This window comes from Sciurus carolinensis, chromosome 8 (genome assembly GCF_902686445.1).
Source record: "Sciurus carolinensis chromosome 8, mSciCar1.2, whole genome shotgun sequence".
NCBI classification, from domain to species: domain Eukaryota; kingdom Metazoa; phylum Chordata; class Mammalia; order Rodentia; family Sciuridae; genus Sciurus; species Sciurus carolinensis.
In genome coordinates, this window is record NC_062220.1 from 134,534,516 (window position 1) to 134,556,611 (window position 22,096).

General features: G+C 51.1%; 1 protein-coding gene and 1 non-coding gene across 3 annotated transcripts in view; one reads left to right on the plus strand and one right to left on the minus strand.

Moving 5' to 3' along the window:
* Vsig10 (V-set and immunoglobulin domain containing 10) overlaps window positions 1-22,096 on the plus strand; it is a 32,324-nt gene that overhangs the window by 3,818 nt on the left and 6,410 nt on the right. For both annotated transcript variants that reach the window (XM_047562041.1, XM_047562039.1), the window contains exons 2-6: window positions 2,491-2,772; window positions 13,052-13,351; window positions 14,909-15,169; window positions 17,980-18,273; window positions 21,725-21,835. In XM_047562041.1, the coding sequence (XP_047417997.1) occupies window positions 2,491-2,772; window positions 13,052-13,351; window positions 14,909-15,169; window positions 17,980-18,273; window positions 21,725-21,835 (1,248 nt within the window). The remainder of the gene's footprint in view (window positions 1-2,490; window positions 2,773-13,051; window positions 13,352-14,908; window positions 15,170-17,979; window positions 18,274-21,724; window positions 21,836-22,096) is intronic.
* Trnat-ugu (transfer RNA threonine (anticodon UGU)) lies at window positions 21,039-21,113 on the minus strand. Its single transcript has one exon. It is a non-coding gene; the product is annotated as a tRNA-Thr (tRNA).

A 22,096-nucleotide genomic window follows, 5' to 3' on the forward strand; every position in this document is an offset into this window, starting at 1 on the left:
CCGCCTCGGCCTCCTGAGGCACTAGGATGATAGGCGTGCACCACTGTGCCTGGCTGTCAGCCCATTCGTGCATGGTGCTGCCCAGAGCTTTAACTCCAGGCTTATTTGGACCTGAGGTGGAGAAGAAAACCAGCAGGGTAGCAGGAACCAGTTCATCCCGTCCAGCTTTCTGGGCGAGTTCTGTGTCCATCACTGCCACAGTTATGCTGCATGATAAGCCTCCAGGAAACCACAGTTGTGCTTATTGCTCCCAGTCCGGGGCGATTGGATAGGCGGCTCTGCTGATCTTGCCTGACCAAAGGCCGGTCTAGGATGGAAGGGTCCAGAAGACCTGGGTCTGCACCATGTGGCCACCCCCGTCCTGGTGGGTCTGTCCTGTTCTGTGGTCTTCAGTACTTTGAAGATGTGCAGCATCACCACTGACCCTCTCCAGAACTATTTTTTTCTTCTGGTTCTGGGGATCAAGACCCCGGTCACGCACTGGCTGGCGAGCACTCCCCTGCTGAGCCACACCCCTGCCCGCCATTACTCTTTGTATAACTAAAACTCTGTACCCGCTAAGCAGTGTCTTCCCACCCCCACCCCGGGCCCAGCCTCTGGCAACTGCCATTTCCATCTGCATGATCCTGACTAACTCACTGTGTACGTGGAGCCGCACAGGATCTTTTTTGTGACTGGCTTATTTTACTTGGCATACCGTCCTCATGTTGTGGTGTGTGAGAGCTTCCTCTTCAAGGCCGAGTAATATTCCACTGCAACGTGGCCCATTTTGTTTATTCACCCGTCTATTGATGGATACTTGTGTTGGTTTCATGGTTTAACTATTACAAACAATGCTGCCCTGAACAAAAATCTTTTTGAAATTCTGTTTTCAGTTATTTGGGGTACATATCCAGAGGTGGAATTGGTAGCCCAGTTTTTAACTGAGAAGCCATGGTACTGTTTTCCACGGTGTCTGTACCATTTTACCTTCTCAGCCAAGAGTGTTGCAAGGGTTCCAATTTTTCCACCTCCTCAACCACATCGCATTTTTTAAAAATCTGAAATTATTTAAGATCCATCACATTTATTTTTTTTAAACTTATTTAATATTATTTATTTACTTATTTTACTTTTTTGGTATGGACATTGAACCCAGGAGCGCCTTACCACTGGATTTTATCTCCAGTCCTTTTAATTTTTTGAGACAAGGTCTTGCTAAATTGCTGAGGCTGGCCTTGAACTTGAGATCCTCCAGCCTCAGCCTCCTGAGTTGTTAGGATTACAGGTGTGTGGGGCCTGACTGTATTTTTTTTTTTTAATTTTTATTTTTACAGACTGCATTTTGATTCATTGTACACAAATGGGGTACAATTTTTCATTTCTGTGGTTGTACACAATGTAGATTCACACCATTTGTGTAATCATACATATATATAGGGTAATACTGTCTGTCTCAGTTTACTAGCTTTCCTTTCCCCACCCTCTCCCGCCCCATTTTCCTCTACACCATCCAAGGTTTCTCCATTCTTCTCTTATCCCCCACCACCCCCTCCCCATCCCCCATTATGTATCATCATCCACTTATCAGAGAAAACATTAGGCCTTTGGCCTATTTCACTTAGCATGAAATAACTCCATCCATTTACCAGCAAATGTCATAACTTTATTCTTTATGGCTGAGTAATATTCCATTGTGTATATATACCACAGTTTCTTTATCCATTCATCTGTTAAAGGGCACCTAGGTAGATTCCATAGTTTAGCTATCGTGAATTGAGCTGCTATGAACATTGATGTGGCTGCATCACTGTAGTGTGCTGATTTTAAGTCCTTAGGGTATAAACTGAGGAGTGGGACAGCTGGGTCAAATGGTGGGTCCATTCCAAGTTTTTATAAAAGGGGCCATCAGAATGGGAGTGAGGTGTCTCCTCACCGCGGTTTTGACTTTCGCTTCTCTGGTGTTGGTACATAAGCACTTTCTAAGTCTCTGCTGTGTCACATCTGCTGACATCCATTCACCCAAGCAAGTCACTTGACTGAGCCCAGGGCAAGAGTTCAGTGTCACCACAGCGATGCGGGGAAGGGCAGGAGGGGCCGTGGGGCCGTGTTTGTGACCAACCCCAGGTTTGTTAATGGTGACTGGCCACGGATCCCGACACAGCCCGGCCTCTGTGTTATGACACCTAAAAACCCACACGTGGCCGGCACTGTGGCGGACACCTGTGATCCCAGCAGCTCCGGAGGCCCAGGCAGGAGGTTGGCAAGTTCAAAGCCAGCCTCAGCAATTTAGTGAGGCCCTAAGCAACTCAGTGAAAACCTGCCTCAAAATAAGAAATAAAGAGGGCTGGGGATGCGGCGCAGTGGTTGGGCACCCTTGGGTTCAACGCCCAGCACCAAAACAAACAAACAAACAAACAAACCCGTCCACCCATGATTTTCTAAAAGCCCCCAATGAGCAGGAACTGTCCCAAAGAGGAGGCCCTCACAGCCTGGACTTGCCTCTCACAGAACTGGAGGCCGTGGTCGTCGGAGAAGTTAATGAGAACGTCACTCTGCACTGCGGCAACACCTCGGGACCCAGGGGCCCGGTGACCTGGTATCGGAACAACTCGGAGCCCGTCTTCCTTCTCTCCTCCGATCCCAGCCTCCAGCCGGTGGAGCCTCGCTTCTCCCTGGTGAACGGCAGCTCCCTGCACATCGGGGTGCTGGGCCTGCAGGACGAGGGCGGGTACACCTGCCATGAGGGCCTCAACGGGACCAGGCGCTTCCCCGTGCAGCTGAAGGTGGCCAGTAAGTGGGGCCTGTGGGCGGGGGTCCCGAAGCGGGGTGGGTGGTGGCGCGGCAGCCAGAGCCCGGGATGCGGGGAGGCCATGCTCAGCAGCGGGGGCTCTGGTATCAGATGGCCTGGATCTTGTTTTTCTATTCTTTGTAGATCTGCATGACCGTAGGGCGCGTTTTGACGTGTTGCACATACGTGGAGCGCAGCCCATTCCAATTAGGGTCCCTTTCTTGTGGCTGTGCGTGATGTGGTCCCTGGTCCCGTACTCACAGATGCGCACCGGAAAGTCGCGTCCGATTCATTCCGCTCTTTCCCATTCCCATCCCCCTACTCCCTTCATTCCCCTTTGTCTCATCCAACGAACTTCTGTTCTCTCCTCCTCCCTTCTTGTGAGTTAGCATCCGCAAATCAGGGAGAACCTTTGGCCTTTTGGGGACTGACTGATTTCAGTTTACCATGATAGTCTCCAGTTCCATCCATTTACTGGCCAATGCCATAATTTCATTCGTTAAGGCTGAGTAATATTCCATTGTGTCTATGTAGCACATTTTCTTTATCCATCTATCTGTGGAAGGGACCTAGGTAGGTTCCATAGTTTAGCTATCATGAATTGAGCGGCTATAAACATTGATGTGGCTGCATCACTGTAGTGTGCTGATTTTAAGTCCTTTGGGTATAAACCGAGGAGTGGGATAACTGGGTCAAATGGTGGTTCCATTTCCAGTTTTCTGAGGAATCTCCACACTGCTTTCCAGAGTGGCTGCACCAATTTGCAGTCCCGCCAGCAATGTATGAGTGTGCCTTTTCCCCACATCCTCGACAACACTTATTGTTACTTGTATTCTTTTTTTTTTTTTTTTTTTTGCGGTGCTGGGGATCGAACCCAGGGCCTGTGCTTGCAAAGCAAGCGCTCTACCAACTGAACTACCTTTTCATGTATTTGTTGACCAATCCTATTTCTTCCGGAAGTGCCTGTTAGGTTCCTTCGAGATGGCCTGGGTTTCCACCTGGGCTCTGCCACTTGCAATCTGACCTCTCACACCTGTATTTCCTCTCCTGTGAGTTGGGGCTGAAAAGAATTCCTACCTCCTAGAACTGCTGAATAGACAGACACCAGTTAATTGAGTGCTTCAAATGGCTACTGGCTGTTATTTTTAAGTCGTTATTGGCTGTTATTTTTAAGTCGTTATTAATGTCACCCTTGTTCGCATCGTTTTGTGACGTAACAGTCAAGCAGACTGTCAGAATTCCTGTCTTAAGCTACCAGGCTGGCTCTGTGCCCCTCCAGCAAGTAGCTTAGTATCTCTGAGCCTCTGTCTGCCTCGTCAGGTGGGGTGAGTATTCCTCGGCTACGGTGCTAAGTGCCCGGTTGCCACAGTGCCCTGACTGACCCTGCTCTCCTGTCCTTCCTATCTTCTGATGGACACGTATGAGTTTAGAGTAGGAGTCTGCAAACTGCAGCTGCGGGCCACACCTGCTGACCAGTAACCGCACGGCATCTTAGCCTCCCAGGTGAGCTGGATGCTTTTTATACTTCTAAATGGTCCGAAAACGTCACAACAAGAGTTAACACACAATTCCAGTTTGAGTGTCTTTAAGTTGGGTTCTGTTGTCACAGAGCCAAATTCGTCTCTGCCTTTATGTCTCTGGTGGCTGAGCTGAGGGTCTGTGACAGATCCTGGGCCCTGTGAAGCCTGAAATAGCAGCTCTCTGGCCCTTTATGGGGATCATCTGCTTGTCGGTGGTTTAGAGGGACGTGCTGTCCTGTATCCAGGTCACACCGTTCAGTGGAAAGTCCCTGTGATCACTTTGTTGATCTGAACCCAAGTTTTCTTTATCTGTAAAATAAAGAATTCCTTTATTCCGCGTGTCCTTAGGGAGAATCCGAGGTCACTGTTCAAGGCTCTGGGCCACCAGAGGCAACACGACCCCTGCCCTCGCGCAGCCGGCAGCCCCGAGGGGGGGCAGACAAGGACCAAGCATTGATGCGTCGGGCAGGGTCAGCGGAGGGTGTCATGAGAGGGCCGAGGCCCTCGAAGCCGGGGGGGTGGGAAGGGGGCTCTTGGAGGTGTAGGTTGAGCATTGCTAACCTGAAAACCTAAACCCCCAAATGCCCTCAAGTACCCTGCAGAAGACATGTTTGGGTAACCCTAAGATGGTGGCTGGCGTTGAGCCAAGAGGTGGCGCATAACTAGTGTTAATAGGGCGTGATCTACTTTCACCTGATTAGTTAATGTCTGCTCTGCGCTAGTGGTCAACAGATATTCCTCATTCTTTCTTGATTGGTATCAAGGGACGTGCTTCAATTGTGCTAATCCTAAGCTGATTGACTGCCTTAGGTATGTAAGACACACACCTATAGGAAGCACCTCGGATAAGCCACACCTCTAGATCGCTGGGCGGAGGATAAGCAGCACCTCTGATAGATCGCTGGGCAGAGGACTAAGCAGACACCTCTAGATTTGCAGGTTGATGATAGCAGATTGCAGAATGCAGATTGCAGCTCGCAGAATGCAGATTGCAGCTCGCAGAATGATGATCGCAGGATGCAGGACGCACCTCTAAGAAGAAGCAGCAGACCTTTAAGAAGTAGCTCCTCTGATAATACTAGCCTCTCTAAAAGCGTAGCAAGTCTCTTTTCCTGATAAGCAAAGTCTCTCTTCCTCTAAGCTCTAAGCAAAGCCTATCTTCCTCTAAAACTTCCTCTAAAAGCAAATAAGCCTCTCTTCCTCTGTAAACTAATGAACGAGCAAGAAAGCAGCGCACTAAAGAGAAAGACAATAGAAGTAGCTCAGTTTCCAGTCCACCTCCAATAAATACCCGTGCAATTGTTGCTGCAGGCAGTAACAAATATCTGCGGGATTGTTGCCGCAGGCGGCGACAGTACCCCAAATCCAGATGTTCGGATTAAGAAGCTCCAACTGATAATGTCTATGCACACATTCCCGAATCCAGCAAACTCTGGCCTCTGAGACTCTTCTGGTCCCGAGTCCTCTGGAGCGACAGTCCAGCCGCATGGTGAGCGGGAGCCAGCGGGCAGAGGCGAGAGGAGAGAGCATTCCCGGTGGGATGGGTGCCCCGCGGGGCGCCCACAGGTGGGGAGAAGGCCGGGGTGGCGAGTCGCGGGACCTGTGGGAGGCCGCAACAGGCCATGTGGGACCAGGTGGGACCCGTGGTGGGCCAGGTGGAGCGAGGTCCCCCTAAAAGAGGTTGAAGTCCTGACCTCTGGCACCTGTGAATGCCACCCTATCTGGAGACAGGGTCTTTGGGGACGGAATCAAGTTGAGATGAGGTCATGGGGGGGGTCCTGACCGAGGGATAGCATCCTCATGAGGAAAGGAAAAAGGGACGTCCTAGGATGACCCGGGAGAAACCCGGGGCAGCGAGGACGGATGGCCTCCACCGGAAGCCAGGCAGGAGGCGAGAGAGGCCCCCTCGCGCCTCCAGGGAGTGGGACCCAACCACGCCCTGACCTACGACTTGGGCTGCGGTGCTCAGGCGGTTTCTCCGTGGCCTGCAGTTAGGCGGCCCCAGGAACCTACTCCCCTCGGTCAGGAGTCGGGGTGTTTTTCTGGGTGCAGGAGAAACAGCTGGAGCCCCCAGCGGGGCCCTGGGGCCGTGCGACCTCACAGGGAGAACGTCACCATCCCAGGAGGACCTGAAAGAGTAAAAGCAGGGGAGCCGCTCGGAGGAAGGAGGCGCTGGTACCTGGGGCCAGCCTGGCAGCCGTGGCCCCGGTGGAAGGATCCCAGAGGGGGCAGGCGGGACTTCTGGTGATGGACAGTGGGGCCTACGGACAGTGGTGGCTTTTTAGATGGCCTAGGTTTCCGCCGTAAGCAGCGTGGCGACGTCTGGAGGAGCCACGGGTGACTTCCCGAGTGGCCAGGAACGCGTGCGGGTGGCGGGCTCGTCAGAAATGCGGCCACGGGGGCCCAGCTCCTGTGGGTGCCACCGTGAGTCCGTGGGCAGGAGCAGGGCCACCCCTCACCCCGCCCGGCAGTACCCCTGCGTCCCTCAGGACCGCCTCCTTAGTAGGCGTCTTCTTGACCACAGAGGAGTGAGGTGGCCTGGCGACCTTCTTGCCTGCCTGCCGGCCTCTCTGGCTCTGGCACCTGAACCACTGGCCAGGATTATTGGAGGGAGGCTTGGCTTCGTTATTGCCCTGCAGAGAGAAACGCAAGGCCGTATTACTGTGAAGACAAGCCTAACCTTTTAAAAGGTGTCACTGAGTGCAAGTGGCACTCCTCGCTTATTGAAGGAAGCCCCGTGCGTGGCCGGTCGCTGCCTGCTGTTTTGCGGTGTAGAAGCCGCTTCTCTCCACGCAGGCCGGCTTCCTGATTGGTGCGCTGCTTGCTGGCGAAGGCCGGGCACAGATTCCCTTTGGGACAGGGACACCGGAGCCCTCTGGGATCACACTCCTGTTCCCTTTCCTTCCGGGAGGGTCCGGGACAAACGAACAGACCCCTGCCGGCCTCAGAAGCCCCTCCTGCTCCTCAGACAGTGGCAGAAGGGAGGACTTGGCCTCTCGTGGTAACTTAGCCCTCGTTTTTGCATAGAATCTCTTGGAAAGTGGCTTAGGGTCGATCCATTTGCAGCAGCTGAAAACATCTGCCGGGGTCCAGCTGCTGACCTTGGCCGCACTGGCTCTTGTTTTCGTGACAAAGTTCCTTGAGCTCCTCCAACCTCGGTGCGAACGTCTGTGAAATTCAGGGTTGTGATGGAACCTGTCACCATTGCCGCACCCATTCCTGGGATGGACTCGCCCAGCTCTGAGCACACACTGGGCACTTGGCCTGTATTCTGGGGACCCATTGGTTAGGCCAGAGTCCTGGGGGAGGACGCCTCTGAGGATCCCCACAGTTGGTTTGCGTCTGGGCCTTTGGAATAGGACTTGCTGTGAGTCACCGTCCCCGTCTCTGCAGGGACATGGTTGATAACTTGGTTACGTGTCCTCCTTCTCTTCGGAACCAAAGTTTGGAAACATGCTCATGTGGCCTTGGAAGGTAGGGAGGAAATTCCAAGATGTGTCAAGTTATTATCTGGAAGTGGCCTTGGACGTGTGAATGGACAGTCGAGGGGGGGCGGAGGCACCAGGCCGGCCGTGGGAGGGCTGGCAGGTTTCTCCTCTGGCCACCTGGACCTCAGCGTCTCAGCCGCTGGGGGTTTGATTCCTCTGGGGTCGGGTGTTCTACAGGCCTGGGGGGACTTGACCTTCCTAGAGTGGGCACGTGCAATGGGGTTTTGTCAGTCAACCTAGGACAAAAGAATCGGTGGTGCTACCCAGTAGTTTAAAAGAGGGGTTGAAGAATGTGGCAGCAGGACCCAGGCTCTGCTCCTAAGGCGCGGAAGTCTCCGGGCCGCCCTGCTCAGGGCTCCCAGCTGATTCATGGATTTACGCCCCCGTCCCTGCCTCCTCGTGGACGTGGGTGTGCTCAGCGCAGCTGTGTGTTCACCTGTGGAGAGCCGGAGGGGTGAGGCAGGGAGCGCAGATCTTAAACGCCCTGGTGGGCTCGGTGCTTCTTTGTGCTAGCGCCTTTTACGCATCTGGGGAGCGGAGTGATCAGCCCACGAAGGAGTCCAGTCGGATTTCATGGTACAGGGTGCCAGATTCTTCTGTGTCTGTTTTCTCAAACCAACCAAATGGGAAGCTCTGAACCAGTGGCCAGTGGGCACAAGGCCAGTGAGGATTAGACCCAGAGGTGCTTCACCCCTGAGCCACCTCCCCAGCCCTTTTTTTATATTTTATTTAGAGACAGGGCCTCGCTGAGTTGCTCAGGGCCTCGCTCAGTTGCTGAGGCTGGCTTTGAACTCACGATCCTCCCGCCTCGGCCTCTGAGCTGCGGGGGTGACAGGTGTGCACAACCCCGCCTGGCCAGGAAACTGGTTTTTATCAGTCTTAGAGCCCCGTAGGATTTAGTCAAGGATGGGGATTGGGAAGTGCTCCTGTCTACTCAGTGAAATGGCTGTCCTGCCGAACTTCCCAGAAAGGGAGAGTCTGGCTTGGGGTCTTGAGAAAGGGAATGTTGGACACACCAAAGAGAAGTTGTCCTGACAGCAGGTGGGGTGATTTTTGCCCAAGGATTGATTGGCTTGGGTTTGGAGCAGAGATGGGTGCTCGTGAGCAGCTGAGACCTCCGTGTTGCGTTTTCGAAATGGTGTTGATAGTCACACAAGTGGTCTCTGTATTTTTCCCAAGGATCTCATCCCACGTAGAGCTACAGATACGTCACCGATGAGCAGAGACGACATGATGCATTCTTTTTATCTTGTTTCTAAAGCTTTTTCATTGGTACATTTTCATTTTACATAATCGTGGGATTCTTCGTGACTCACGTGTGCACACACGATGTGACACTCTGATCCTGTTCCCTAGTTCCTCTCCTTCCTTGCTGCGTTCTTAGGTTGTTTTCAAATAAAAATGCTGGTCTGGAGAGTGAAGAGGAGACCCAGGAGACTGAGAGGTCGGTGAGCTCCGTGGGACCTTGGTGGCCAACCTGTCCTCCTGGTGGGGAAGAAGCGAACCGCACATGTCCTGATGTCAAGGATGGCGGCAGAGAACAGGACGCAGCAGCAGCAGTAGTGCATGGTTCTTGAACACCATTCGCCGAACTTGTTCTGTAGAGGACCAGCCAGTAAATATTTTAGGCTTTGTGGGCTAATAGGCAAAATTAAAGGTCCATGTGAGAGACAAAACAAGTTTCCACATATTTTTTGACAAGACTCAAACAGAGTTCTTTTGTCCCCACACCTCTGTGGCATTAGGGACTGAGTGTAGGGACGCTCCAGCCCTGATCCCCATCCCCAGTTCTTTTCATTTTTTATTTAGACAGGGTCTCACTAAATTGCTCAGGGTATCTGTAAATTGTTGAGGCTGACCTCAAAACTTGTGATCCTCCTTCCTCAGCCTTCCAAGTTGCTGGGCTTATAGTTGTGAGCTACCGGGCCCAACTCGTTTTTTTTTTTTACTGGGAATTGAACCCAGGGATGCTTCACGGCTAAGCCACAACCCCAGCCCTTTCTTATATTGTATTTAGAGACAGGGTCTGACCGAGTTGCTGAGGGCCTCGCTAAGTTGCCGAGGCCGGCTTTGAACTCACGATCCTCCTGCCTCAGCCTCCTGAGCCGGCTGGGATTACGGGTGTGCTCTATCCCGCCTGGCTCCTGCCCAGCTTTTTAATTGAAATTTTAAAATAGTTTTCTCATTAGATTGATTGCAAGTGTTCACCAGTGAAAACCACTCTGAACTCAGGCCATATGAAAGGGTGGGGGGGGAGGCTATCATTTTCTGACCGTGTCCTGGAATCAGTCTGCAGCTCTGCTGCTGATAATGAGATCAGATAACGTGTGAGTGTTAACCCGACTCTGCTTATGTTATCTCACTGGATCCTTCAACAACCCAGCCTGGGCGTTGTTAGTGGAGGACAGGAACATGAGAATGAGAGGCCTGGAGCTTGTCCCTGTTGTAGTACAAGCTCGTGGTCAGTGGGCAAAGGTGCCCTGTGAGGGAGAGCTGAGACCGGACCCTGGCCACCGTGGCCTTTATGAGATGCTGGACCTTCGTCGCTACTCCTGATTTTTATGTTTGCCTTTTTATTTTTCTTTCCTCCGCATCTGCCTGTCTTTCTGAATGACTGCTACCACGACTCTGTTAAGCAGAAGGGGTGGGTGGTTACTGGTTAGGACTGTCCGGGTGTGGACAGAGGAGGAGGCGGCGGCGAGAAAGGAGTAGGTCTGGGTGAAGCCTCCCTCCTCTGAAAATCCGAAATAGGAATTCTCTACAGTCTGAAACTTTGAGCACGACGTGACACTCCCAAAGTTTCAGAGCTGTTTCACTAGTCAGCCGTGCCAATGTTCCAGACTCTGGAAAACTCCCAGATCGGAACTACTGCTGGTCCTGGGCGTTTTGAATAGGGGATCCTTGGCCGTACCCCCTCCTGTGTATTCAGAGGGCAGAGAAAGGACCCCAGGGAAGCAGGAGGGTTATGTCGGCTTCATTCATGAACGCACACTGGCCCAAGGGCACGGCAGGTGAGCTGTGACCTTGGAACACTCAGGGATTCCGGAGGCTCTTTGGGTTTCTTTCGATTGTAGTTTTGATCCTTCTCATCCACCTTCCGTAACCCCTCTCCCCCTACTTCTTGCTGAGAATGGTGCTGGTCCAAAGCCCCTCCCAGCTGGTGTCAGGGGGTCCACACTGTCCATTGTCAGGCCTACCAGGGCCCCCAGATCACCATTTGGAAGACCCTGGCGAGTTTGATCCGAGTCACATTCCTCTGCCGACCCAGGCGTTGGTCCCAGTGCCCAGAGGTGACCTGTGCTTACCTGGATGCCCGCCAGCTGCAGGCACACCCTGGGACCTGCTGGTCCACATACCTCACCAGCCACATCCCTCACCATTCACCAGCACCACGGAGGAGGCTCAGTAGCTGTCTCCAGGTCCTTTGTGGGAGGTGACATGATTCTGGCAGGTCCCCTGCATTGTTTGGAGCCAGCGCCAGTTTTGTTGTTTTGTCTGATACTGGGGATGGTACTTAACCTCTGAGCCACGTCCCCAGCCTTTTTATTTGGAGACAGGTCTAAGTAGCTTAGAGTCTTGCCACGTTGCTGAGGCTGGCCTCCAACCTGCCATTCTCCTGCCTCAGCCTCCCAAGTGGCTAGGATCAGCTTGACGAGCATGTTGTCCAGAGCGCTCTCCTTACAGACCCACTGTTTCTACAGTGACCCCTGACACAGTGGCCCCAGGGAAACGGGACCCGGTGAAGCAGGCACTTGCTCTACGCTGCTCTCTCTGCGGGAAAACCTTTTCCTCTCACAAGCTCCTTTCTCACTGGCCTCGTTTGGCTCATGATTCTGCAGCCATAGATTTATTCCTTTGGCAAGGAATTGTCCTTTCTGGAGTGTTCTTTTTCAAAGAGACTGTCTCTGGGGGAGGTAGCCCATGAGGTTATTTTAGTATGAGCGACTGTTAGATACCATCTTTAAAAAATGTTTCTAATTGACAAATCTAAGTGATCTAGCTCCTTCTCCCTCCTCATCTCCCTCTTTCTCTCCTCCATTTTTTTTGATGTGGCGGATGGAACCTGAGGCCTCCCACGTGCTGGGCACATGCCCTGCCACTGGGTGACATTCCGGATGGCAGACCTATTTTTTCATCAAAGGGTGCATCTGAGGTGCACTGGGTATCAATAGCAGATAGCGTTTCCAGGACAAAGAAAGAAATTCAGAAACGTGAGGGGGACCCCGAGAGAACCCTGCAGCTTATCCAGTGCTTCCCACGTGCCAGGCACTGTTCTGAGTGTCCACTCTTCTAACCCACTTAGCTGGCACGATCCCATGAAGCGGATGTCACCATCACCCCCTTTTACAGATGGGGAAGTAGAGTCTGAGAGAGGGCAAGGAATTTGCCCAAAGCCACACAGCTAGTGAGTGAGGTTTAAAATTAGGCCTGGAACCCATGACTTTCTTATCTGTGGGATACAGTGCGGGGAGTCCCCAGGGCCCCCCAGGAGAACTCACAGAGCTCAGCATGTAGGACGATTCATCACAGCGCGGGAACACAGAGCACCGTCCGCAGAGGGAGACGGCCTGTGACGTGAGATCTGGGGACACCCGGCGCAGTTGCATAGGATGCTCTCAGATCCCGCAGCAGTGACGTGTCACACGCCTGCCAGATGATCTTGCAGGAGCCCCAGGGCCCAAGGGTTTTTACTGGGGGCTGGTCTGCCTCCCCTGCACCCAAATCCCAGAGTCCCAGGGGAAGCCAGGTGTTCAGCGGAGTCCACGCTGTTGTACTGAGGAAGCTCAGCTCGGGGGTCGGTGGGACCCTCCCAGATCCAGGTGCCAGATGCCAACCTTGCCAGCAGGCGTCGTGGAAAGCAGCCCAGGCTTTCCATGGTGGTTCCTTTCTGTCCGATGTCCTTCCCACTGGGCTGTTTTTTTAAAGGGGGTACGATTTACGCTTTTCTTCTTCGTCTACGGGTTTATGTCCCCAACAACTCACGGTCATCCAGGATCAGAGGGAGCGTGTCGCTTGCCGCATCGTTAGTACTCGGCAGATGCTGCGCTTCTCCCTGGCTGCTTCCAGGTCGCTTGCGTGTGAGCCGGGCGCTGTGGCACCCCGGAGGCTGGAGCAGGATGGCAAGTTCAAATCCAGCCTGGGCAGTTTAGCCCATGACCCCACCCAGGAAGACGGCGTGGGCCACGTGGCAGATGACTTCTGTGTCCGCTAGAGCCGCGCAGAGTCGCTGGCGTGCTGAATGATTCATGCCTCCTGTCCTCCTCTTATCCCAGGTGGCCCCGATCAGATCGAGGTCAACATCTCCGCCGCCGGCTGGCTCCCCAATGGCACCCGCTACACCGCCAGGGGCTCCCAGGTGGACTTCAGCTGCAGCAGCGGCTCCCAGCCGCCGCCCATGGTGGAGTGGTCCTTCCACACCCCTTCCGGCTCCGAGTCCTTTGGAAAAAACCTGACGGTCAACTGCTTCACGCTCTTGCTGATGTCACCAAACCTCCAAGGGAACTACACCTGTGTGGCCAAGAACCTGCTCAGCGGGAGACAGCGAGAGGTGACCACCGAGCTCCTGGTCTACTGTGCGTAAGAGGCCCGCTTCCTGACCCATCCTCTGTGCTGGCGGCTGGGAGCCTCAGGAATAAATCCTGTGGTCTCTGGGCCGGCTGCCTGGGTCCCCGTGCTCTGGGGCTCCCTCAGTCCCCAGGGAGTCGCCCCTTCTGGAAGCTTGCTCCGTAACGGGGCCTAGCATGTTACGGCGTTCCGCATGTTGCCAGAGTCCTGTGTCATCGCCTCTATCTAGTTTTGTGTCAGCTTCCTCTCACTGTGACCAACCCCTGAGATGAGCAGCCTATGAAGAGAAAAGGCTTATTTTGCTTAAAAGTCTTGGAGGTTTCACTCCATGACCAATTGGCCCTGTTCTTTGGGCCTGTGGTGCCTCAGGACATCATGGTGGCCACATGTGGTGGAGGAGGACTGCTTCCTGGCCAGCTACAAAAGAGAGGCAGGAAGAGGAAGGGCCTGGGGTCCCGCAGTCCCACTAGCAGTGACCTAAAGGCTCCCGCTAGGCACTACCTCTTAAAGTGTCCCCTGCCTCCCGGTAACACCAGGCTCTCTGTTGGCCTGCCATCTTTAATTTGGAGATGGGGATCCTCCCACCAAACACTCCTGTACACAAATATCATGGACGCAAACCACCACAGAAATGCGGAGGTCACTCATAACCCGTGCTGACGAAGGGGACGTTGGGACAGTAAATGAGTGGGTGGGGTAAGAGCTCATTGCTTAATTTGTATGTTATTCAGAGCTTTTATAGGTCTCTGTGTTCTCCATTATTAATGACATTTATAGCATATAGAGCATGTAGGAATCACAGGTGAGCCTAAAGAAGACAAGAATCATTTTAAGTATTATTTTAGGACATTTCCAGTAATTTTTCTTATAGATGTTCCCTATCTATATTCACTACTATACATATATAAAAATCAAAATTTCTTATTTATTTTTTGACTGAGAATTGAACCCAGGGGTGCTTTACCACTGACCTACAACCCAGTCCTGTGTCTTACTTAAAGACAGAGTTTTGCTGAGTTGCCAAGGCTGGCCTCAACTTGTGATCCTCCTGCCTTGGCCTCCCGGGTGGTGGACACCGCTATGCCCAGCTTCAAATTTTTTTCTGTTTATTTGTATAACAAATATACAAAAACGCATTACAAATGCACATATTAACTCTATATATTAATTAATAAATCTCTTGCAGTGACTGATATCCTTCACCTTCCTTTGGCCAGAGGAACCCCGTCAGTTTCTAGGACCAGCTTGTCCAGTAGAACTTCCGTGATGATGGACACAAGCTCTGCTTGTGGTCCAGTGCGGCCGCTCTATCACGTGTGGTCACTGAGCACTTGAAATGCGGATAGTGTGATAGAGGAACTGACTTTTTAATTTTGTGTGATTAATTTAAAATGGCTAGAGAAAAATGCAAAGGTAAATGAGACCCGGGTCCTCGAAGATTTAATCCCGGAAGCCTGACCCTTGTCGGGCACCAATTTGTGCTCGCTGCTGTTCGGGAAGGCCGGCCGGCTCTGGCGCTTCTCTGCAGTCACCCGGATTAAGCCCTCCTCCTCCATGTTTTGCAGGGTCCCCTCCCTCGGTTCCTCGGTGCTCAGCGGAGATGCCGTCGGGATCGTTTGCACTGAAGCTCACGTGCGGCTGGGACGGGGGATACCCCCGCCCTACCTTCCTGTGGACAGAGGAGCCCGGAGGGGCCGTCGTGGGCAAGTCAGAGCTGGGGGTGGAGCTGCTGAACCTGTCCCGGCTGTCGGATGGCAAAACGTTCAAGTGTCTTGGGAGCCACATAGTGGGACCCGAGTCTGGAGCCAGCTGCGTGGTACAGATCAGTGAGTCCGGCTTGCTGTGTCCTGGGGCTGGCCTGCCCCTGCCTTCCTCGAGCTTCCGAGAGACTCCTTTGAGAGTAGTTCTGGGAAAGAAATCCTAGTGGGTCAGAGTGAACCGATTGCTTCCCTTTCTTCCTTTCTTGTGCTTTTTACTTCCTTCCTTCCCAACTCTAGAGACACCTAGTTAAGATCCTTGGTTCTGGTTGAAGCCGTTGTCCCCTTGACTGACCTCATGGAGCCCCTGCTGTGCCAGGTAGTCACTGTGTGCTGAGGAGGGAGAGTTTGAATGAGACATGAGGCTCATACGTGAGTTCTCGCTTATGTCACAAGTTACCCCCAAACTTAGTGGCTTAAGACAAAATGCCCTTTTTTCATCCTGCGCCTTCTGTGGGTCAGCGATTCAGGCAGGGCCCAGTTCCATAATGGCGAGGCCTCAGCCGGAAGCCAGAAGGCCGGGGAGCTGGAATCATGGGATGGATATGCTTACAGGGTTTTCATCCACATGCCTGAGTTGTGTCCCCTCCGTGGGGGCTCTCCTCAGGGCTGATTGAGTTCCTCCCAACATGGCCGCCGCTTCCCCCGGAGCCAGTGATCCAAGTGGGACGGAGTGTGGCAGCCCTCTGTGTTTATTAGAAAAGAGTCACTAAGTCAGGCCCACATTTAAGAGGTCCCTTGAGGCAGAGTCATTTCAGCTGAGAGGACTCGTAAGTGGATGGAAGTTGACATTGATGTCACCTCAGTGAACCTGGAACAGTTTAGCTCCCGAGATGATGGAAAGGCAGGTGTTGGGGGTCCTGAGGCCCAGATCTCTCTCTCTCCCTTCCGGGGTGAATGCTCTACCACTAAGCTACACCCCCACCCTGGTTTTACTTCTTAAGAAATGGGGTCTTGCTGTGGTTTCCCAGGTTGGCTCAGCTTCTGGTCTCAAGCAGTCCTCCTGCCTGAGACTCCCGAGTAACTGGGACTAGAGGTGCGTGTCTTCGTGCCCAGTTTTAGTGGCTGATATGTCCCTGCACTGCCAAATCCAGCTCACCTTGGGATAAGCTGCTGCATTAGCCAGACCCGGTGTGAAGGCCCCAGTATTTCTTCCCCGTCTAGCGGATCTCTGAGGGCCCCCACCTCTTCCTACGGCATCCTCCCAACCAGTTGAACTCTTTGGATGGATGTGCAGGGAGGTGACTTGACTTTCTGAGATACGAATACTCCACTTGGCAAAAGCATAATCATGTGCATGAGCTGCGTGTGGGGGTCAGGGAGGGGCCACCAGGGCATTGTTTAAGGATCAGGGAGCCATTTCTGAGACCTTGGTTTGGGAGCCAGGAAATATAAACATACTAATGAGGCTTGTCACTGCCGCTGGCTTAATGACCCTGAAGGAGATTTGGGTTAACCACAGAGAGGGAAAATGGGATTCAGCAACATGGAAGGAACCCAACTGTGCACCCAAAGAGGAGAGCTCACATACGAGGGTCCCAGGCAGGCCCAGGTTGGGGGCCTGACCTAGAGAGGGAGGCATTTAGGCTATTCCAGCCCCCTGGCCCCTTTCCCTCCTCTTCCCTCCTTTCTCCCCAGGAAGCAGCTGTGGAACCCTGGACTGTCCTTGGGAGCAGCTGCTGAGGGGGAGCCTGCTTTCCCTCTCCCAGGCAGGAGCCCGGAGGGAGGGCCTCTCTGACTTTCAGATGCCAGAAGTCCACATTTAATAAATGCCCCGGTGAATCTGCTACCTCCCAGGGAGGGTGTGCGTTTTGAGGAAAGCCAGTAGCCTTCCTCGCTCCCTGTGTCCTTTCAAACTGGACCCGAGGCCACAGGACTGCCACCTTCTAAGTTTTTTAGAGCGGATATCTGTGTCCTGACCCCAGAACCTGTGAATGTTTTTACATCACAAAAGGGACTTTGCTGATGTGGTTAAGGATGCAGAGGGGCATATCATTCTGGATTATCCAGATGGGCCCAAAATAGCATCCGGGGTCCTTAGAGGAGGGAGGCAGGGAGTCAGAGTCAGTAGTAGGTGATGTGATCTCAGAGCTTGCTTGGCACGAGACAAGGAAGGGGCCACGAGCCCAGGAGTGTGCGTGGTCCTGAGAAAGTAAAAGAGCCAGGAATCCAATCTCAGAGCATCCAGAAGGGACCAGCCCGGCCAACTCCTTGATCTTAGTTAGCCCTAGGAGGTCATTTCAGACTTGTGACCTCCAGAACTGCAAGAGATTAATTTGTTTTAAGCCACTAAGTTAGTAGCAATGTGTCGCGTCAGCCACAGGAAACACATACGGTGCCCTCTTCTCTTGAACAGCCTGCCGGACCGCCTGTCTGTGCTTGGCATGACCAGTGTGGTCACTTTGCCAAGACGCCCACGGCAAGTAAGATGCTAGGCTACGAGGCCTGACCGCTGGGGTTCCAGTCTCGCCCAGAAGAACCAGCTTCTGCTCTGAAACTTTCCTGGTTTTAGCACTGAGAACCCCATGTCCCAGGAAGTGTCCCAGGCCTGAGCAAACCGGGACAGGGGGCCACTCTTAAGTCCTAGCTACATCTCTTCGTTAGTCGTGTGACTTTGAGCAAGTTGCCGAGCTTTGGCTGGACCTCGGTTTCCTTATCTGCAAAATGGGACAGTGCCAGGATCGTAGGAGAGTGAGGTGCTAACGTGCCTGGGGCACGGTGGGTGCTCGGTCAGTGCAGCTGGTACTGTTCTGTCCAACCAGGTGAGGTGCCAGTTTCTGGAGTTGCTTCACCAGGAGGAAATCAGCCTGGAAGGTTCTCAGGCCGTGACTCGAGTCTCCTTAAACATTCATCTCTTTCTATTTTCTTCTGGTCACCAGGGGGCCCCTCCGTTCTCTCTGAGCCCATGAAAACTTGCTTTGTGGGGGGCAATGTGACGCTCACCTGCCAAGTGACTGGAGCCTACCCCTTTGCCAAGATCCAGTGGCTGAGGAACCTCAGCCAGCCCGAGGTGGTCATCCACCCCGACAGCCACTACCTCATTACCCAGAACGGACAGAGCTCCACCCTCACCGTTCAGAACTGTTCCCGGGACCTGGACGAGGGCTACTACGTGTGTCGGGCTGAGAACCCCGCGGGGGTGAGGGCGGTGGACATCTGGCTGAGTGTGAAAGGTGAGTGAGGGGAGCGGCCCTGAGAGCTTCCGAACACCTGGCACCAGCCTGGGGCCTCCCTGCACGTGGCCACTGCCCCCGGGAGGCAGCAGATCTGCCTGCTTGTGGCTGGACCAGGTGGCCGGGGGATTACAGTGCAGGAACATTTGCCCAGGGAGCAAAGCGATCTCATATCTCTCACGACACCTGGGACGTGTATATACACGTGTGTAAGTCACCAAGCAGAGCAGCAGAACGCACACCCAGAGACCAGTGTCCCACTTCAGATGCAGGGCAGTGCCGAGTTGACCAAGTTACCTGGAAGGCAGTCGGCTGGGTGCAGGAGATGCCAGAACCCAAGACACACTTGGACTTGAATTTCAGAAAAACAAGGAATATATATTTTTTTAAGAATAAATATGCATTTTAGTGTCAGTATCTTTTTGTAAGAGAAATATTCCTTTTTCTAGTTTTTATGAAATTCAACTTATCTTTTTTTATATATTAATGTTTGCATTTCTATGTTCTATGTAAGAAATCCTTGCCAAACAAAAGTTAGATTTTATACCAGACTGTCTTCAAAAAGCTTCACAATTTTAGCGATCACTTATACTTCAGCAATCCATTTAAAATTATTTTATATGTTGTGTAGGAAAAATAGAAATTTAGTTTTTCTTTTATATAAGAACCCAATATTTTAAGAAAACAATAGGAAAATACTTTATTTTCCAATAAATTACACTGGTATCTTTGACAAAAAACAATTGACCATATGTGCATTGAACAGTTTTATTTCATTAATGTCTAATTGTTGTAATATCACGTTGTTTTGATTACTACATACTAAAATTAAGTTTTGAAATTATAATTGGTAAGTGCTTCAACTTTGTCAATTTGAAAGTGTTTAACTCAATTGGTTACTTACTTTCTATATAAAGTATAAAATTGAAAATGTCAATTGTACCCAACAACACTGAGATTTTAGGAAAGATTATGTTGAATCAGTGGAAAGTATGAGACCCACTGACATTTCAACAATATTAATTCCTTTGCACATAAACATAGTCTATGTTTCTGGAGTATATTTGAACAATGATTTGTAAATTTTGTTACATTGGTTGTTATACATATTTACATTTATTTTCTTAAATACTTTACATTTCTCTGGTTCTGATATAAAAATAAAGATTTATTTGAAAAAAAATAAATATACTGATGATAGAAAAAAAAAGAATAAATATGCAAATACTGTCTAAAACATACTTGTGCTAAAAAATACTTTCTTATCTGAAATCTGAATTTCAGAAGGCAGCCTACATTTTATCTGCAATCCCACTTTGAAGCCCCTTCCCAATCTTACTTAAATGATGAAGCAAAGGGCTGGAGATGTGGCTCAGTTGGTAGAGAGCTTGCCTCGCAAGTACACGGCCCTGGGCTCAATCCCCAGCACGGCAAAAAAAAAAAGAGATTAAGCAAAAAACAAAAACAACAACAACAAAAGTCCGCTTTACTACCTTAGACACCTGTGTTAGTCAGCTTTCCGTTGCTATGGCAAAATACCCGAGATATACAACTTAAAGTAGGAAGGATTTATTTTGGCTAATGGTTTCAGTGCCTGGTCACTTTGGGCCTGTCGGGTAGCCTTCAACACATGAGCTTCAGGGAGACATTGAAGATCCAAACCAAATCAGTACATGTTTCTAAATATTTTCATTTTTGGGTTTCAAAAAAATGGTTGTTATGGCTACCTACCTAAAACTGTGGAGCTAGTGAAAATACCAGTGTTTGCCAGCGGTTGGTGAAGGAGGGGGTTGGATGGACAGGGCACGGAGCATTTTTAGGTTAATGGGAATCTTTTTTTTTTTTTTTTTTGGGTGCTGGGGATTGAACCCAGGGCCTTGTGCTTACAAGGCAAGCACTCTACCAACTGAGCTATCTCCCCAGCCAATATTTTTCTTTAAAGAAAAGGTACCATGTGGGGTGTGTGTGTGTGTACTTTGTGTGTGTGTGTGTGTGTGTACTTTGTGTGTGTGATTTGCCTTTTCCCTCCAGGTTCATTGCTAGGCTGTATCCCTGCACACTTCACTCCTTTACCACTGTGTAACGTCCCATTGTGTCATCGGGCCATAACTGTCCTTCCTTTTCCTACTGATGGATGTTTGTGTTGCCTCTGGTTTTTGTTGTTGTTCTTGTTAGTTTTGCTATGAACATCTTTTACTTAGTTCCTTGTGTGCACATATACCAGGTACCCAGGTAGATGTTTTTCTAGGGTATGTAAAGGGTTTATTGGGTCTGTGCGCTTTCGTCATTATGAGATAATGCCCAACTGTTTCCAAAGTGGTGGTGCCAGTTTCCATTCCCTCTGCCAGCACGTAAGAGTATTGACTTGTTCCACATTTTACCAGTGGGCTTTATAATTTTTGCTCATCTAGTATGTGAAGAATGGGACCTTGTTGTGGTTCTAATTTGAATTTTCCTGGTTACTGAGAAGGCTGGAGCTTTATTTCATGTATATTGGCTATTTGTGTTTCTTCTGGTAAATAGATATTTGTGTCTTGACATTTTCTTCCTTCTTATGGATAGGTAGGAGTTCTTCAGAAATTTCTTCAATTCCTTGTTAGTTTTACATGTTACAAATATCTCCTTGTAGATCGTTGTCTCTTCCATCTTATGATTTCCTTTGATGAACAGATGTTCTCACTTTAATGTAGTTGACTTTGTGAAACTTTTCTTCTATCATTAGCAATTTTTATGTCTTAAGAATCAGCATATTCTTTTTTTTTTTTTGGGGGGGTGCTGGGGATCGAACCCAGGACCTTGTGCTTACAAGGCAAGCACTCTACCGACTGAGCTACCTCCCCAGCCTCTTTGAATCAGCATATTCTTAAAGGCATCCTTCCCTACCCCAGGGTCACAGAGACATTTCCTGTATTTTCTTCTAAGAGTTGTTAACATTGTGCCTTTCGTGGTTAAATCTTTAATGACTCTGGAATTGATTGTTGTGAATGGTGTGAGGTAGGGGTCGTTATTTCTTTCTTTGTTTTCTGCCCCCTCCAAGTTTGGATAACCACTTGTTCCACCACCGTTTCTTGAACTGTGCTTCCTCTGCTCACCGTTGTGTCCTATATCAAGTGTCTTTGTATGTGTGGGCCGAGGTTCTCCACGCTGGTCCCTTCTCTCTTTCTCCCTGATCATGCACACTCCCACCGTGGCCTTGAACATAGCCTTGGTGCCTGTTTGACAGGTTTTAACTCCTAGCATTCCCTCATATCATGTGCTTGGCTGGATCCCCACAGACTGTCTGAGGTTGGGAGATGAGGTATTTGCATCTCCTCACAGAGAGGTCACATGCTCTGCTCAAGGTCATGAAACCAAGGTAAGCAAGAACTGGACTTAGGTAACGGAGGGCAGCTGTTGCTTTCACATGGAGCCTATGGAGCGGAGGAGTCAGTAGTGCGATTTGTCTTTCCAGAGCCTCTGAACATCGGGGGCATTGTGGGGACCATCGTCAGCCTCCTCCTGCTGGGACTGGCCCTTGTCTCAGGGCTCATCTTATATTACAGCCCCGTGTTCTGCTGGAAAGGTAAGGGGTCCTTGGGTCCCTCTGTTTCTCTTTCAGGCTTCTTAAACAGGTGCGGGTGGGGGAAGGAGGCCCCTGTGACGTTCAGTCCCACCCAAAGTCCCCATTCTAGAACTCTTGACTGGGTCAGGGTGCACCTCCATGAGGCCCCTGGGAACCGTCCCTCCACACCCTGTTGCCTCTTAGGCTGGGTCAGTTTCTCTATGTTTATCTCCCTCCCCGGCTCCCCAGTTTATCTGTTCTTTTTTTTTTTTTTTTTTTTTG